The sequence below is a fragment of the Chionomys nivalis genome, chromosome 7 (assembly GCF_950005125.1).
Source record: "Chionomys nivalis chromosome 7, mChiNiv1.1, whole genome shotgun sequence".
In the NCBI taxonomy this organism is placed as follows: domain Eukaryota; kingdom Metazoa; phylum Chordata; class Mammalia; order Rodentia; family Cricetidae; genus Chionomys; species Chionomys nivalis.
In genome coordinates, this window is record NC_080092.1 from 95,793,631 (window position 1) to 95,811,270 (window position 17,640).

Consider the following 17,640-nt stretch of genomic DNA (forward strand, 5'->3'; position numbering starts at 1 on the left):
AAATAAATACACATAAAAATAATTTTTAAAAAAGTTTGGCCTGTATGAGATTATGTCACCTTCAGACTGAAAAGTCTGCCTCTGTGTCTAACCACCCCTGCTTTCCTGATCCCAACTTGGTCCTGAGCTTGGCCACCAGGCATAGCTTGTGCTCAGAACAGAAAATGCCAGGACCTGTTTTTCCACCCTAATGGAAAACGGAGTTGGGGCTGGCTAACAGGTCCACTTCCAGGAGACAGTTAAGGAAAGGTATCCACGAACCTCCAGCTAGGAAACTTTCATCTCACTTTTCCGTTGGTAATAATGGCAACAATCTATGGGCAACAAGCAAAGAAGAAATGAGGATAGGAATGTAGCTTAGAATGGAAGTGTGTACCAGTCTCTAGGTTCAATCTCCTGCCTCAGCTAAGCCTAGAAGTGTGTGTTGTAACCCCAGCACTCAGAAGGTGGAGGCAGGAGGATGAGATATTCTTAGCTACATAGTAAGTTCAAAAGAAGTAATCTCTAGCTGGGTGGTGGTGGCGCGCACGCCTTTAATCCCAGCACTCGGGAGACAGAGGCAGGCGGATCTCTGTGAGTTCGAGGCCAGCATGGTCAACAGAACAAGTCCCGGGACAGGCTGCAAAGCTACAGAGAAACCCGGTCTCAAAAAACAAACAAAAAAGAGATCTCTGGGCGAAATTCCTTATCAAGTATTTATTGAGCATCTACTGTGTTCCAGGGACTGGAAAGAGAACAAGTCACTCTGCCTTCAGCACAAATCCAAAGGCTGAGGTTCTTTCCCAAAGGACCCTGCAAAGGAGACTTGAATGTTTCCAGAACCCACACTTTGCTGATCCCCTCAAAATCTTCTAGGGATGGTCTGAGGCCCTTCCCAGCCACAAAAGGGTGGAACTTTCTTCCCTGTTGTCCCCAAGTTTCTGGCTCCTGGTCCCCAGGTCTTTCTAATCAGACACCGAGGAGACTCCTGGCCATCTTGAACTGAGATGTACTTCCCCAGGCTAGACAGACTCCACAAAAACCAATGGGCCCAGAGTTCTCATGGGGCAGCTTCGGTACTTAAGCACCCAGACCACGGCAAAACTCTTGTTCCAGGTTGGTACTGGGCAGGGATTAACCACAGAATTGAACCCTAGACGTGAGGGCCAGGAAAAGGTAAAATACATAACCCATTCTGCTATAACCCAGGACCCTGGTACCAAACAGAACTAAGTACCTGACCCCTGACCTTGCCCTGAAAAAAAAAAAACTTTCTGCCTGCATCCTCCACCTCCATGGCGGACAGCATGGCAAAGCTGCCTCCCTCCCTGATGCTCCTTGGGACCCTTAGATCTTGTTTTGGTTTGGGGGGGTGTTTTGTTTTGTAGGCAGGGTCTTGCCATGTAGCCCTGGCTTGCCTTGAACTCTGGCTGTTCTCAAATTCATAGAGGTCCTCCAGCCTCTTCCTCCGAGTGCTGGGATTAAAGGACCACCATGCCTACATAACCATAAAGTCCTTCAGTCAGTCAGTTCCATCTATCTTTCCCTCCCTTCCTTCCCTTCCCTGCTCCCCGCCTTCCCTGCTCCCCGCCTTCCCTGCTCCCCGCCTTCCCTGCTCCCCGCCTTCCCTGCTCCCCGCCTTCCCTGCTCCCCGCCTTCCCTGCTCCCCGCCTTCCCTGCTCCCCGCCTTCCCTGCTCCCTCCCTCTCCGCATCCCCGCATTTGCGCTGCTGACGCCTTAAGCCAAGAGCTTGCGAAATCGCCGGGGAAGCCTAGTAGGCGCTTAGTAACCACGCCCAATCCTTTCTGGTCCTGCCCCTTCCGCTCCCTGGGGCGGGACTAGAGCTATTTCCGCCCTGAGCCCGGAAGCGGTGTGGAGAGCGAGGTGAGGGGTGTGCCTCTGGTATCCAACCCTTACCCGGCTCTGCCAGGATCCTGAGACCCCTACCCATCCCCAGATCCCATCTCCAGCTGCAAATCACTGCAGATTCAAACCCAGGACCGGACCAGGTTTGCCTGCCGTTCTGTCGCCTCCTGGGACAGATCAGGGTCCAGGCGAGGGTTTTGCGCGACCTTGCCTCTTCCTTCCCACCCGTCCTCCCGGCTCCTTCGCCGCTCCAGCCATGGCACAGAAACCCAAGGTAGACCCCCACGTCGGGCGGCTAGGGTACCTGCAGGCGCTGGTCAATGAGTTCCAGGAGACCGAGAGCCAAGGTGAGAGGTGTGGGGTGGGCGCGAGGGACCGGGCAGGGCTCCGATGGCAGCAGCCGCACGGGCCCAACCCCAGGACCGCTTTCCCATTGCAGATGCCAAGGAACAAGTCCTCGCCAACCTCGCCAACTTCGCCTATGACCCGGGCAACTACGAGTATCTGCGGCAGCTGCAAGTCCTAGACCTATTCCTCGATTCGCTGTCAGAAGAGAACGAAACGCTAGTGAAATTTGCTATTGGTAAGGGTTAGGCCGGCCCCTAGAAACGGGCTAGAGCGACATCAGAGACTTAGAAGTGAGTCCTTCAGCCAGGCGTGATGGCACTCGCCTGTAAACCCAGCAGTATGAGAGGCTGAGGCAGGAGCATTGCTGTGACTCGGAGGCCAGCCTGGGATATAGAATAAGTCACTGTCACGAAACAAGTTAGGCTTTAGGCTAGGAATCTCATCTGCCAGGGCAGACCTCCCAGATATGTGTGCCACCTCCTCCTCCATACATTGTCCGTGTCACAGCTAGTCCGTAACAGGTCTGGGAGTCACTGCCAGCTTTTGTGTCTTTGCTTCCTCTTAGAAAAGAGATAATGAGCAAGGAAGCGAATTGAAACTGCTTTGGAAGGCGGTTGGAGCTTGCTCTTGCATATCGAGAGACGCAAAGGTGACGGGGAATTTATAGCCTAGGACCCCTGGGGTTAGATGATTGTAAGACCATTTGAATTATTCATGGTAGATTTGTTTTTCACTGTGTGTGTTTGTGTGTGTGTTTGTGTGTTTTGTGTGTGTGTGTGTATGTATAAGTATGGGTATGTACACCACAGTGAATGCATGAAAGTCAGGACAGTTTTTCAAAAGTCAGTTTCCACTGGGTATGGTGCACGTGCCTTCTATCCCAGAAGACAGAGGTAGGTGGATGTCTATGAGTTCAAGGCCACCCTAGTCTATGTATTAAATTCTAGGTCATCTAGGGTCACATAGTAAGATTCTGTGTCTGAATGAATGAACGAATGATAGTTACTGGTTCTCTGCTTCCGGTTTGCTGAGGTGGGCTCTCTTGTTTCTTCTCTGAGGAGCAGCATCTATAGCTGGCCCTTGAGCTTCTAGCTGATCCTCCTGTCTCAACCTCTCGTCTTTCCTAAGAGTGCTGGGATTACAGATGCTCAACGCTGCATCTATATATTTTTTTAAATGTAGGTTCCTGGTATGGACCTCAAGTTGTCAGGTTTGCAGGGCAGCTCTTTTACCCACTGAGCCATCTCCTCTGCCCAATGATAGATAAAGAAGGTGCTGGTCCCAGTTCTGGAGAGACAGTGAACAGTTTGGGGAAAAGCCTTTGCCCTGAAGGAGTTCGTGTTCTAGAAGGGGGAGATAGGTGCGAACAAACAAGCCAGATGGAGCTGTAGGAAGCGGCATAACTTCGGCTTTGGCCTTCTTGGGTGTGCAGTGTGGACAAAGGCCCTAAGCAGGAAGGTGTTGGGGGGGGGGCAGCAGGTATATTGGGGCTGCTTTAAGTGAGGAGTCGGATGGGGTGGGGCTAGAGCGGTTATAACACAGGGACTTTAGATCCAGGCCATGGGAAGAAGTCTAGAATTTAAGAACAAACAAAAATTCTTTTAGCGCATACTTTTGTTTGTTTATTTTATTTTTTTTAAATATTTATTTATTTATTATGTATACAATATTCTGTCTGTATGTCTGCAGGCCAGAAGAGGGCACCAGATCTCATTACAGATGGTTGTGAGCCACCATGTGGTTGCTGGGAATTGAACTCAGGATCTTTGGAAGAGCAGGCAATGCTCTTAACCACTGAGCCATCTTTCCAGCCCCTTGTTTGTTTATTTTTGAGGCAAGATTCCTTTGTGTAACAGCTTTGGCTGTCCTGGAATCACTCAGTAGACCAGGCTGGCCTCGAACTGTATTACTATAACAAATCATAAATATAGTTCTGAAGCCTTTAGTCCCATTTCTCGTGGGGCAGAGGCAGGTGGATCTCTGTGAGTTCAAGGCCAGCCTGGTCTACAGAGTGAGTTCCAGGACAGGTTCCAAAACTGCACAGAGAAACCCTGTCTCAAAAAAACAAACATATATATCTCCATATATATCTTCAAAGGATATATATGGAGAGAGAGAGAAAGTTCTGGCATTTTGGGTAGGTGGAGGCAAGAGAATCAGGAATTTAGGGTGATTTTTCAGCTAAATAACAACTTTGAGGTCCAAGGGGTGGGGATCCTTGGTAAACATAATTTTGCTATTTATTAAAGACAGTGTTTGCATACTAGTAAGATGGATTGATTGTTCATTTTTCACATAATCAAACCTGGCTGAATGTTTGATACTGTGGGACATAGAACATCCTCAGTATTTGGCAGAGTTAGTGCTGAGAATTCAGTTTTACAGAAACACACAGTAACAGATGGTAGGTATATGTTTAGGGCTGGGACTAAAGCTGTGTATACCATGCCCAGCTGACCAGTGCTCTGGAGGCAGAGGCCAGCTAGGCTCTACATAGAGAGACCTTGTCTTCAGAAACAACAAACCCTACAAACATACTGATCTTTAGATGTGTTCCCCCGTACCTCCATTTGTGCCTCTGCCCCACTGCTGTTGCCCTGTGAATGGTGACAGTGGCCAGTTTCTTTTCCCGAGCTCTTCTCTTATGCCTGTCCACCTTCCCCTGGTCTAAGTCTCTAGTGTCAAGTGCGGCTCCAGCTCGCAGCCTTGAATCTCTGGGACTCTGCAGACTAGATTGCTCTTTTATTTATCGTATGCAGCTGAAAAGGAGAGTCCCAGTGAGACCTTAGAAGCAGATTCCGTGACTCGTCATTTCCCTTCCTTGGATCACCTCTGGTGCTAGAGGGGAGCCCTGCCACACCCCCGCCCCGCTGCCAAGAGCACTGTGTCCACCTCAGAGCGTCTAGTCTTTGTCCCTGACCTAATGGGGGCACTAAGGAGGTGATCTCCCTGGGAAGCAAGCCTGGCTCTGCTTATCTCTGCAGTTCAAGGGTGTGCAAGTCTTTTGGCTTGGGGTGGAAGGTGGAAGGAGAGTCAAGAGGCAGATCCGAAAGAGAGTCTTCAAAGGATGTAGTCCCAGCCGTGACTGCCGCAGAGGCCTCATGAGGGACTGTTTGGTTCTGCAGTAGCCAGGCAAGAGACAAGCCAGGTCAGATTGCCCTTGGCCAAGTCTTGCAGAACCCAAACCAGCATCTGTCTGTTGGCAAACAGAGTGAGTTTTGATATGAAGGAGCTGGGCTGGGGGATCAGGCTGGTTTGGATTCAGTTACCATCTCCTGTGTGATTTCCCTCGGTCACCTGTCAGAGGGAAATTGTAAGTAGCTACTTGTTAGGGTCTTTGCCTGCCACTACAGGGTCTCCTAGGCCTCTGTCCATGGACCTGAATCCAGATCACTTTTGAGCTACGATGCCTCTTCTCCCACGTAGGATGGGACAATATCCCATCAGGGAACCACCCTTCTGCTCAGGGATTCTCGCCCTCTAGAAAAGCAGGGGCAGTAGGTATGTGGATCCTCAGCCTCACAGTGGATACCTAGGCAGGGTTAAGTGGAGAAAGCCTAGCGTCAAGCATGCTGGTTGTACCCTGCCCTTGCTCCCGGGCCATAGCTGTCTGGTCCTGCAGCACTAGCGTGCGGTGAGGGGGTGAGGTCAGTGTGGGCCTGCTCTCCTTCCCGGTGTTGACGCTCACCCTGGAGATAATGCTTGTTGTCAGCAGCTAGGAGCTGCAGTGCGACTCGGGCTGGTGGTCTGACTGACCTCTTCCCAGATACATCTGTGTCCTTGGAGAAATGAGTTCTTCCACGATGTCGGTCAAAGTGTGGGCGTCAGAACAACAGCACACATCCGAGATGTGGTGCAGGCGAGATGATTTTATGGTTTTTGAAGTTACATTACATAAAGAATCTCCCTTACAAACCGGGTTCAAAGATTCAGTAAGTTTAAGGGCTGTGTTTAAAACTTAAGTGGAGTGGCTGGAGAGCTGGCTCAGTAGTTAAGAGCACTGGCTCCATTGCCACTGGCCTGCAGGCATAAATGCAGACAGAATACTATGTACGTAATAAATAAGTTTATTTTTAATGTAAGTGAAAAGGACCAGTGAGATGGCTCATGGGGAAAGGCGTTTGCTGTCTGGCCACCTTTCAGTCCCCAGGACACACACTGTAGGCGAGAACTGATCCCCCAGTCGTCCTCTCTGGCTCTGAGACAGGAGCCTGAGATCTGGGGGCACCACTGGTTGCAGTTATCCGCCAGCTGTGGTAGTGCCCCGAGTGCCACAGTAGCCCCTCGTCAACATAGCCAGGTCCAGCTGTCGGTTCCAGGGAAGAGTGAGGTGGGATTGCCCTGTGTCGAGCAAGTGGAACGAAACCTTCCTCGCAGGTCAGGAAACCTCTCCTCCGCACGGCTGACTCCCACTAGTTGTGACATTAGAGCCTGTGTTAGCCTCGCCTTCGAGGATCTGAGCTCTGCAGAGGGGACCCAGCGGGCAGAACCCCAGCTCAACTCCAGGACCTCATCTTCCCTGCTTTTGTTGCTATGACACTGTTAGGAGTTAGCGCTAGTGGGAAGGTGTACCGTACTGCTGCACCTGGTGCTACATTTAGTCACAGAGGAGCTAACAGCCACTGGGCAGTGACTTTAGTCATACAAAAGCTGACCTTGGCCTGTGGTGGCAGTGGTAGAGGTGCTGGCAGCAACAGGGTGCACCTTTAATCCCAGGACTCAGGAGACAGAAGCAGGCAGATCTCTGAGTTCAAGGCCAGCTTGGTCTACAGGGCAAGATCCAGAACAGCCAGGGTTACACTGCAAAACCCTTTCTAACAAAACAAAACAAAAAAGCTGCCCATGATTGCAACTGTGGATGAATTATGGGGTGCCAGCTACAAAGCTAGACCCCTGTCACACTCGTTAGTGAACAAAAGAGCTGAGCTGCAACCCCGGCTAAGAACATCCTGTGCATCTCTCCCATCCCAGAGCAGTGGATACAGAGCAACGTAATAAGTGCCTTGCTTCTGTGAAAACCGATTGGTTCTCAGGACAGCACCGGGTACTTGGCAATTTTAAAGCTAGATTCAACAAGTGGCCTCTACCCAGGCGGTGGTGATGCACGTCTTTAATCCCAGTACTCGGGAGGTGGAGGTAGGTGGATCTCTGAGAGTTTGAGGCCAGCCTGGTATACATATACAGAGTTCCATGACAGCCAGGGCTACATACAGAGAAACACTATCTAGAACCCCTGTCCCCCATCCCCGCCCCACCAAAAAAAATGACCTGAGAATTCAGGTTAAATTGCCTTCCTGTATCTTGCAATACATAACGATGCCACCAGGTGGTAGTAGTGCTCAAAGGTTGCCTACAGTGTCTTTGGAAAGCAACAGTGTATTTCTCTTTAGATTTAATTAGATGTCTTTGGCATTGGAAAGAACTTTTCTTTTCAAGAAAAATACAGGCGGAGTGCAGTGGCTTGCATGCACAGTCTCATCTTTCTGTGGTTCCTGTGCTTAGACTTGGGCCACCAGGCAGGCTCAAGTGCCTTTACCGGTATCTCCACAATCGGTTTTATATTTTTTGAGTGAAGGAAGGGCTTACTATGTTGCCCAGGCTTCCCATAGGCTCCTGAGCTTGAGTGATCCTCCTTCCTCAGCTGCCCTAGTAGTGAGAACTGTGAGTGTTTGCCACCTCACCCTACTCCACCGGCTACGCCAGCCTTGTGCCCTGGGGTGGGCAAGGTCTTAAGTGGAGGGAACCTCTTGGCCCTCCTCAGGGAGAGCTCACCCAGTCAGGAGGTGCCCAGTGCTGATAGAGCCTTGTCTGTGTCACCTCTTTAAATCCCCAGGAAAATCCTGAGAGCCCCTCCCAGCACCAGTGCCTCCTCTTGGGGTTTCTATGGTTACTGGTGTCCAGCGGAGCCTTCATCTCTTGCCTCGAGCTGTTTTTTCCTGCCTTTGTCTGTCTAAAGTAAATTCTTCAGCTAGTCAGGACTTGCCTTTCTCTCTCTCTTTTTTTTTTTTTTTTTTTGGTTTTTCAAGACAGGGTTTCTCTGTGGCTTTGGAGCCTGTCCTGGAACTAGCTCTGTAGACCAGGCTGGTCTCGAACTCCCAGAGATCCGCCTGCCTCTGCCTCCGAAGTGCTGGGATTAAAGGCGTGCGCCACCACTGCCTGGCTCTCATCTTTCTTTTTGTTTTTTTTTTTTTTTTGGTTTTTCGAGACAGGGTTTCTCTGTGGCTTTGGAGCCTGTCCTGGAACTAGCTCTGTAGACCAGGCTGGTCTCGAACTCACAGAGATCCGCCTGCCTCTGCCTCCCGAGTGCTGGGATTAAAGGCGTGCGCCACCATCGCCCGGCTCATCTTTCTTTTTGATGGTGCTGGGAATGAACCAGGAACCTAGGCTAGCTCTCCACCACCAAGCCACACCCCAGCCCCGCCCCTTTATGTTTCCTAACTGCCTTGTAAGTGCAGTGTGGAGAGTTTATAGTGAGATGCACTAAGTGCAGGCAGTTTAATTAATCCTTAAGTTCATTAAGGTATGTGCCCCTACATGTACCGGCTCCTCTGTCGAGATGTGGCTTGTTTCCCCCATGTGCCCCATGCAGGCGCAGCTCTGACCTCTGTTCCAATGGGTTGCTTTTACCTGGTCTTGCTCTTTATATGAGTGAGATCATACAAGATCCATCCTAAATCTGGTTTCTTAATAAAAAAAAAAAAAATAGAGGGTTGTAGGGAGGCATGGGCACAGGACTTTAATGCCAGCATTTGGGAGGCAAAGGCAGATGAGTCTCTGTGAGTTCAATACCAGCTTGGTCTACATAGCAAGTTCTAGACCAGCCAGAGCTATACTGTAAGACTCTATGACCTATGCACGTGGCACACAAACATACACACACACTAATTAATTCTTTCTATGTGTGCGTTCATGGGTGTGGAGGCCAGAGATTAAGGGTCTTCCTCTGTGGCTGTCACCGACTCTGGAGCTCACTACACACACACACACACACACACACACACACACACTCCTGTTCTCTCCTCTCTCTGCCCCTATGAAGAGGTTACAGACCCACACGATCATGTCTGACTTTTTCTGCGGGTGCTCAGGTGCTCATCCTGCGTGACAAGTACTATCTCCCCAACTCCAGCATTGATTTCCTTTACCTTTAGGACTTCAGAAGGTTTTATTTCATGTATGTGTATGTGTGTGGTAGGGGTGAAGGTGGGGTAGGACACAGACGAGGACATCGGGTAAATCAGGCAATATGGGGCTGAGTTAGAAGTGGTTGTGAGCTGCTTTTTATGGGAGCTGGGATCTGAACCCAGATCTTCAGCAAGAGCAGTGTGTGGCTCAACTGTTGAACTTTCTCTCCAGTCCTTATTTTTTATTTTTATTTCTTTGTTTTTGTTTTGTTTTTAATTTATTTTTATTTGATGTGTGTTGGTGTTTTGCCTGCATGTAAGTCTGTGTGAGGGTGTTGGATCCTGGAGTTACAGACAGTTGTGAGCTGCCATGTGGGTGCTGGGAATTGAACCTGGGTCCCCTGGAAGAGCAGTCAGTGCTCTTAAGGACTGTGCGGTCTCTCCAGCCCAAGAAGGCTGGAGAGGGGAAGCCCGGGCAGAGCCTGTCCTCCAGTTCCAGGGAACCCAGGCTGCTTCCACCTTTTTTTTTTTTTTTTTCTTCTGGCTGTCCTGGAACTCATTCTGTAGACCAGCCTGGCCTCGAACTCAGCTTGGTTCTTTTTTATGTTGGGCGGCTGTTAGTTTGTTTGAGACAGGGTTTCTCCATGTAGCCCTCTCTGTAGCTGGCCTCAGAGTCAGAGTGCTGGGCTTAAAAGTGTATGCCACCATTGCCCAGCTCCATAGCCCTTCACAGCAGGCAGACTCAGGGTCATGGACTGGGCAGGGGCTCTGGTGAGTCATGTGGGGCCATCTCGGTGCCCTGGCCCAGTCTGTGGTCTCAGAAGCTCTCAGCCATTCTCCTGGGCCCTCACCCTCCTCTTCATCTTCAAGAGATGCTGCCAGCTAGGCAGAGAGGGGCCTAGAGCCCTGATGGCCGGAAGCTGAGTCAGCACATACAGGAAGCCATCTTCCGGCACTGAGGAGCCAAAGCTAAGCAGTGTTTGTAAAAGTTAGCATCTGTCCCCGCAGCCAAGAGTTCATTAGGTCAGGGGACCTACCCTGAGAATGGAAGAAGGGGTCCTGGTTCTTGTTTTTATATCAGTGTTTTGTCTGTATGTACGTACATGCGCTACATGCATGCCTGGTGTCTATAGAGACAAGAGGGCATTGGAGCCCCTGGAATTGGTCACAGGTGGTTGTGAGCCACCATGTGGGTGCTGGGAACTGAACACAGGTTCTCAGGAAGAGCTGTCAACACTCTTAACCTCTGAACCATCTCTTGATAGTTTTATTTGTTTGTTTGTTTGTTATTTTACATGCTGGCCGCAGTTTTTCCTCCCTCCTCTCCTCCCAGTCCTTCCCTGCTCATGATAGTTTTTTTAATCCAGAGTCACTGGTCTCTCACTCTGAACTTTCCTCCTCTCCTCTCTAGTCACAGCGAGGCATGGTATTGTGTCTGCTTCACTTAGGGCTGATAGAGCAGGCTGGACTTCTGAAGCCTTGAGAAGTCTGGGCTTCAGTGACCTTACAGTCCTTGTCCATGGGCAAACTTTCCCCAGGCCTGGGCACTCCCTCAGGCTCACTGGCCAGAGGTGCTGGGAGGATAGATGAGAGAGCCAGGACCACGGCACCCGGGCTCACCCTTGCCTTTCTCCAGGGGGCCTCTGCAACCTGTCCCCGGACAAGGCCAACAAGGAGCACATTCTGCAGGCTGGAGGCATCCCGCTCATCACCAACTGCCTGTCCAGTCCCAACGAGGAGACAGTGTTATCTGCAGTCACTACACTCATGTACCTAAGCTCACCCGGCACGGGCTCCCATCCCGAGCTCACCTCCTTGCCCGTGGTCCAGTGCATGCTGCGTTTTTCTCTCTCAGCCAACATACGGCTCCGGAACCTGGCCCAGATCTTCCTGGAGGACTTCTGCTCCCCAAGCCAGGTGGCTGAGGCGCAGAGCCAACAGGCCCATTCGGCCCTGGGTATCCCACTGCCAAAGAGCGAGGCCCCACAGCAGCCCTGATCCAAGAAGACCCCGGGGCTCTGCCACTGTCTGCCCGAGACCAGTCCTTGTATAGGAAGCAGAGACCAATAGCCGTCCATCCTGCCCACGTGATGCCTGTTCGGCTGTATGAGAGGTAGCATCTCTGAGCATGACGGGTGTTTATGCTAGGAAAACCAGTAGGGAGGAATGAAGGAGCCAGACCTGAGATGCTTAGAGGAGAGAAACAGCTGGTGTGACTCTCATGGGCTGGTGCTCCCAACAGTGCCGACAGAAGACCAGCTCGGTGCCCCAGGCCCAGCCAACACGCTCCTATAAAAGCTTTGCACAGTGGTGCTCAAGAAGAGCTGCTAGAACCAGGACTCGGGAGAGTGGCCGGTAGCACGAGTGCCCAGAGGAACTTTGATGGCTAGAGATCAGCTGGCCTTATCCGCTGGGAGGGTGCTGTGGGGTAACCCCTCCAGTACTGAGGCTGGGCATTTGGGCACAGTAGACAGTGACTTGGGTAGCTCTGCAGCCCAGAAACAACTGTCCACACAGCCCTGCCTTCTGCTAAGCACCAAGTGGGGAACACAGATGAGGTCTCTGCCCTTGGGTGTCACACCTCAGTGACTGTTAACCATGTGGCCATAGGGCATTAGGAGCAAGGCCCTCTAGGAGTTAAGAGCAGAGTAAAGACAGGACAGCAAAGTGTCCCTTTAGAGAGGCCCTACATAGGGTCCTGGGACACAGATGGAAAGACAGTGACTTCAGCTCCTTTTGTACCAGGTTGCGGACCCCTTGTGTACCAACTGCCAACTGAGGCATCCCTGTCCCTTCAAAAACGCTGCTCTGCCCCCTCTGCATGTGACCGGATCTTCTGACGCTGGAGTGGGAGCCCTGCATATGAACCCTTCATGACCAGGACGAGAGCCTACCCAGGTCCGCTATCTGCCGTTGTCCCAGAAGCCACCAACCTCCAGCAGTAGCTGGAGGACCCAGAGAGCACAGCAGCTCAAACCTGTAATCCTATCACTTGAGAAACAGAGGCAGGAGCATAGTCGTGAGTTGGAGACCAGCCCCCCCCCAACTTAGGGGACTTGGGCTATGGAGTAAGATCCTGTCCCAAAAGGAAAACACAGGGTCCCAATAATGTCTGAAGGACGCCAAGATTCTGTCTCCCTCCCTCCTATGCCAGCAAAAAGAAAAAAAAAAAAATGAAACTAAAGGGGAAAGAAGCAAAAAGAGGGTAGACCTAATGAGAGGTTGGGGTTCAGGAGAAATGGGGGAGCTTCTGATCTCTAGCACTGTCCCCCTTAGATGGGGACCAAAAAACTGTGTTCCAGGAAGGCCATCTGCAAGGGTGTGGGAATTGAGGCTGTGGGTGCGGCCGCTGCAGGAGGGGAGGAAGAAGACTATCAGAGTTGCGGTTCTCTGCCCCACCCCAGCCCGGCGCAGACCCTGGCCTTTCCTAAGAGAAGGTCTTCAAAGAACAGATGCCTTGCTTTGGGTTTTTATTTTTATTAAAATCCTCCTAACTGATTTTCTGCGCCAGCCCTGTTCCTTCTGGGTGTAGCCATCTTGGGAAGGGCCAGATGGCAGTTTGTTCAAGCGAAGGTTCCAGTGGCTTCCAGCGTGGAGAAGTCACCTGTCTGTGCAGGTTCCTCCTGACCCATCCCAGGGTCCTTCACAGGCCAGCTCGCTTGCTGTCAATTATCCCCCTCCAGTTGTCACTCCAGGAAAGCAGCCGTCTCCTGGTGGGGGGCAGGGCCAGGTGCCGATTGTGGCAGCAGGTGAACAGGATGTGCTCCCAGCTTGGGGTCTTCTCCAGGCCTGGGGCAGGAAAGGCAGTTTGGGAACTGTAATACGGTTATTTGCCCTAATCCCAGCAGGCCAGATGCCTGGAGGTTATCATGGTTAACTGGCCCAACCTTGAATGGTGTCTTTGTCGTCAATGAGTAGGTCCCCCATGACCACTGTCTTGTCCCTAGTCAAGATAATCCGCTCCACAAACTGAGGCCCCAGGTTCTGCTCCACCCAGCGGTACTGTATGGGAAGGGGGGGCGGGGTAAAAGGCAGAATGGTCAATGGGCTTGCTAGGCTTTAAATGCAGGGTCAGTGAGGCGTTGGGTTAAGTGGAACTAAGCCCTCCAAAGTGCGGTACCCCTTTTCCCCAGCCCCCACTTTTTGTGATTTATCTTTAAAAAACAAATTTGGAAAGTTAAATCTGCACAGGCGCCGGCACCTTCTCGCCCACACAGTGGTCGTACTTCCGCAGTGGGCTGGTGCAGATGAAGACCTCGGTGCTGCAGAGAGAGGGGGCAGTTAGGCCTGGGGAGCTGGCTGACCTCCCGCCGCCCCCTCTCCACCCTCCTTACTCTTTCATGTCGTTCATCTCTCGCAAAGCGTCCACGGCCCCAGGGATGGGCTCCAAGTTCAGGAAAAAGCCTGGAGCTTCATACACACTGGCCAGTTTCTCCTGAAAAAGACAGATCTCGTCCCGCTGCTGCCCCAGAGAGGACCCACGATAAACAGCCCGAGCCCACGCTGGGGATAGAATGCTGGAGGTGGATGGGCGCTCTCAAGCTTTCTGGTTGGGGGTGAACTGTGGATTCAGAAGCTGGGGTGCCTGGAATGGAACCCAGGTGGCCCTGCCTAGGGCGGGGAAGCGAGGTTCTCCGCCGGGCCTCCTACCGCCAGGTCCGGCCGCAGGGCTCGATATTGTTCGCTGGCGAGGAAGCCGCGGCGCTGCTCCAGCGGCACGTGCGGCTCCCCGGGGAAGCGGCGGCGGAAACCCTGGAGCAGGCCAGACTCGAAGTCGGCCAGCACGCCGTCCATGTCCACCAGCACGCGCACAGGCCGCCGCGCCTCCATGACCGCGCCCGGGGTCCCCTGCGAGCAGCGAAGCAACTACAGAGGATGCCAGTCCCGGAAACAAGCTGCGGGGGCGGAGCCCGAGCCGGCTTATTTGCATAGAGTGCACAGCGAGGTGCCCAGGATTGTCCTGCCTCCCTTACTAGGCCACTTCTCCTATGTAATTTCAGTATTCCTCTCCCCAGACCTCCCTGAGATCCGAAATACCCTTGCAATGTGGGACCCGCTCCACAGGCTGCATGCGTACCGTCTCCCTTGCTTGTCCAGAGTGGAGGTGGGCAGGGAGTACACAGGGACCCCAATTTCCAGATCATGAGGCTCCCAGTTCAAGAAAGGACCATTTAAAGACAACTGTGGGCATGAGCTGGGCTCACAAGAAACGGAGTCCTAAACCAGAGTTGATTTCAAAATGTAGTGTTGATTTCAGGCTAAGTCCACGCCGTTTTCTGTGCAACCGAGGTCTCCACTATAATCAAAAGCCGTTTCCTTCTAGAGAAAATGTTAAACTTCGCACACACACACTTGTTTTTGTAGATTTCACAAAGTTCTTGGCGACTCTCACATCGATGTACTAACCAATAAATGCAGATTTGAGTGAGCTCTCTTTAAGGACTCCCTCCACCCACGCACGGGGTTTCTCTGTGTAGAACTGGCTGCCCTGAAACTCACACTGTAGATCAGGCCTGCTTCTGCCTCTGAGTGCTGGGATTAAAGGAAGATGCCACTACACCCTGCTGTCTCCTGACTCCTAAACCATCCTGATAGAAGCATCATAACAGCAGGGGCGTGGTGGCGCACGCCTTTAATCCCAGCACTTGGGAGGCAGAGGCAGGCGGATCTCTGGGAGTTCTAGGCCAGCCTGGTCTACAAGAGCTAGTTCCAGGACAGGAACCAAAAAGCTACGGAGAAACCCTGTCTCGAAAATCAAAAAAAAAAAAGAAAGAAAGAAAAAAAAGAAACCATGTCTCAGAAAAAGAAAAAAAAAAAAAAGCAAGTTTAAAACAGCAACAAACTAGCCAAGTATGGTGGCGCCCGTTTTTGATCCCAACATTCCGGAGGCAGAGGCAGGCAATCTCTGTAAATTTCAAGGCAGCCAGCCGGGCGGTGGTGGCCCACACCTTAATCCCAGCACTCGGGAGGGAGAGGGAGGCAGATCGAGGCCAACCTGGTCTACAGAAGTGAGTTCCAGGACAGCTAGGGCTACACAGAGAAACCCTCTCAAAAAGCAAAACAAAACTTTAGAATTCTGTACATGTATACAATGTATTTTTACCATATTCACTGTGGACTTCAACACCTCCTGGATCCCCTTCCCCTCTTTTCTGACAGTGTTTTATGCACCCAGGTTTGCCTCAAATTCACTATGTACCTGTTGAGGGATGGGCTACTTGTTTGGTTCCTGGTCGCCCAGCTAGCTTAGACCCAAAATAATCACAGAGAAACCATATTATTTAAATCACTGCTTGGCCCATTAGCTCTAACTTCTTTTTTTTTTTTTTTTTTCGAGACAGGGTTTCTCTGTAGCTTTGGTGCCTGTCCTGGAACTAGCTCTTGTAGACCAGGCTTGGCCTCGAACTCACAGAGATCCGCCTGCCTCTGCCTCCCGAGTGCTGGGATTAAAGGCGTGCGCCACCACCGCCTGGCTAGCTCTAACTTCTTATTGACTGACTCTTACATATTAATTTAACCCATCTCCATTAATCTGTGTATCACCACATACCTAAGGCTAATCTTGAACTCCGGTTGTTCCTGCCTCCACCTCTCTAGTGCTCGGATTAAATGTATGCACGATCTAGTCCACATTTTAAACAAGATTTTACTGAGTGTTCTGCCCACATGTATGTACATGCGTGTATGTACATCACATGTGTGCAGTGGCTGCAGAGGCCAGCAGGCTTCAATTGTGAGCTGCTGTGTGCTGAGAACTGAACCTGGGTCCTCTGCAAAAGCAGTGAATGTTCATATGACTTCATAGACTCTTTTCTAACTTAGGGTGCTGAACCCCCTGCAACTTTCCAGTCCACTATGTTCCCATAATGCTGAGACTGGCAGGACAACCAGCCACTCCCTTGAAACACCAGTGATAACACAGGACTGGACAGATGGCTCAGAGGTTAAGAGCACTGGCTGGCCGGGGCGGGCGGTGGTGGCGCATGCCTTTAATCCCAGCACTCTCTCAGCTCAATAATCTCTCCAGCTCAATAATCCCAATCCTCAAAGACATGCCATGTGGCTCCAAGGTCTCACTTTGGAGTAGAGGCTCCAAAGATGTGGCAAGGTACCCTGGCCTGTCACATAGGTGGATTATGTGAACCAGGTCTTTTTATTTATTGTGTATACTAGATTCTGCTTACGTGCATGCCTTCAGGCCAGAAGAGAGCACCAGATCTCATTACAGACCTTAGTGAGCCACCATGTGGTTACTGGGAATTTAATTCAGGACCTTCAGAGGAGCAGGTGGTGCTTGCTCTTAACCACTGAGCAATCTCTCCAACCCACGAGCCAGGTCTTAAAGCAAGATTTGGACACTGCACATGACACCTTGACGGTTTATCTCAAACTTCCTGTTCAAGCCCAGAAAGCTTCTACCTTCTCACTGCAGCCTTGTTTAAGGAGCACCCTGCTGTGGTTCTGACTCTCCCCTTGTAGCCTTCATCCTCTGATGTGAGCCATGTGGATCTCAAGGGAGGTCTGGTCTTTGGAAGTGGGGGTGGGATCACATGCTGGGATAGGATGACGTGATGGTGACACGGGGCCTCCACACAGAAAAGACTAGCTGCAGAGGTTCAAAGTCAGTGCCTTTGCCGTCCATGCTGGCCAGCTGTGGTGGTATACACCTGACTCCAGGTGTGGGAAGCAGGAGACTCAATACCAGTCAGAGCTGGAATGAGAATCTGTTTCAAAAGAAAACAATCTAGGGCTGGAGAGATGGCTCAATGGTTAAGAGCATTGCCTGCTCTTCCAAAGGTCCTGAGTTCAATTCCCAGCAACTACATGGTGGCTCACAACCATCTGTAATGAGTTCTGGTGCCCTCTTCTGGCCTGCAGGCATACACACAGACAGACTATTGTATCCATAATGAATAAATAAATATTAAAAAAAGAACATGTCAGGCTTTGCTTCTTTAAAAAAAAAGAAAACAATCTAACCTGTATTTTTTGAAGAAAACTCCACTTCCCTTTGGACTTTCATTACACTGCTCAACTTCACATGCTTTATTGAACCAGTGGATAGGATTATTCTAGGAAAGTAAAGGTCCAGGAAGGACGTTTAAGGGCCAGAACTGGGTGCAGCTCTGTCCCCAGCACTGCATAAACTAGGTATGCTAGAACATGCCTCTAATACACACGCGAAGGTGGGTCAGGAGTTCAAGACGAGCTTCAGCTGCACAGTGAGACTCTCTCCCTCTCTCTCTCTCTCTCACACACACACACACAGACACACACTTAAAAAGAAAAAAAAAAGACAAACCACAGTACTTCAAAAGGTGGG

At 51.1% G+C, this 17,640-nt stretch overlaps 2 protein-coding genes across 5 annotated transcripts; one reads left to right on the forward strand and one right to left on the reverse strand.

The window, feature by feature from the left end:
- Positions 1–1,645: 1,645 nt before the first annotated feature.
- Positions 1,646–12,816, forward strand: Armc7 (armadillo repeat containing 7). Of its 3 annotated transcripts, none has more exons than XM_057776551.1 (3): positions 1,646–2,192; positions 2,285–2,428; positions 12,063–12,816. In XM_057776551.1, exons 1-3 carry the CDS (start codon positions 2,102–2,104, stop codon positions 12,155–12,157), a joined length of 330 nt encoding a protein of 109 aa, XP_057632534.1. In that variant the 5' UTR covers positions 1,646–2,101; the 3' UTR covers positions 12,158–12,816. The 3 variants fall into 3 exon arrangements, with proteins under 3 accessions (XP_057632534.1, XP_057632533.1, XP_057632535.1); XM_057776550.1 differs by having other exon boundaries at positions 10,954–12,181; XM_057776552.1 differs by lacking the exon at positions 12,063–12,816 and adding an exon at positions 10,954–11,094 and having other exon boundaries at positions 2,285–2,364.
- Positions 12,791–14,196, reverse strand: Nt5c (5', 3'-nucleotidase, cytosolic). Of its 2 annotated transcripts, none has more exons than XM_057776548.1 (5): positions 13,968–14,196; positions 13,652–13,752; positions 13,519–13,579; positions 13,205–13,319; positions 12,791–13,106 (listed from the first exon to the last, which is right to left on the reverse strand). In XM_057776548.1, exons 1-5 carry the CDS (start codon positions 14,145–14,147, stop codon positions 12,961–12,963), a joined length of 603 nt encoding a protein of 200 aa, XP_057632531.1. In that variant the 5' UTR covers positions 14,148–14,196; the 3' UTR covers positions 12,791–12,960. The 2 variants fall into 2 exon arrangements, with proteins under 2 accessions (XP_057632531.1, XP_057632532.1); XM_057776549.1 differs by having other exon boundaries at positions 12,977–13,152; positions 13,196–13,319.
- Positions 14,197–17,640: the final 3,444 nt, after the last annotated feature.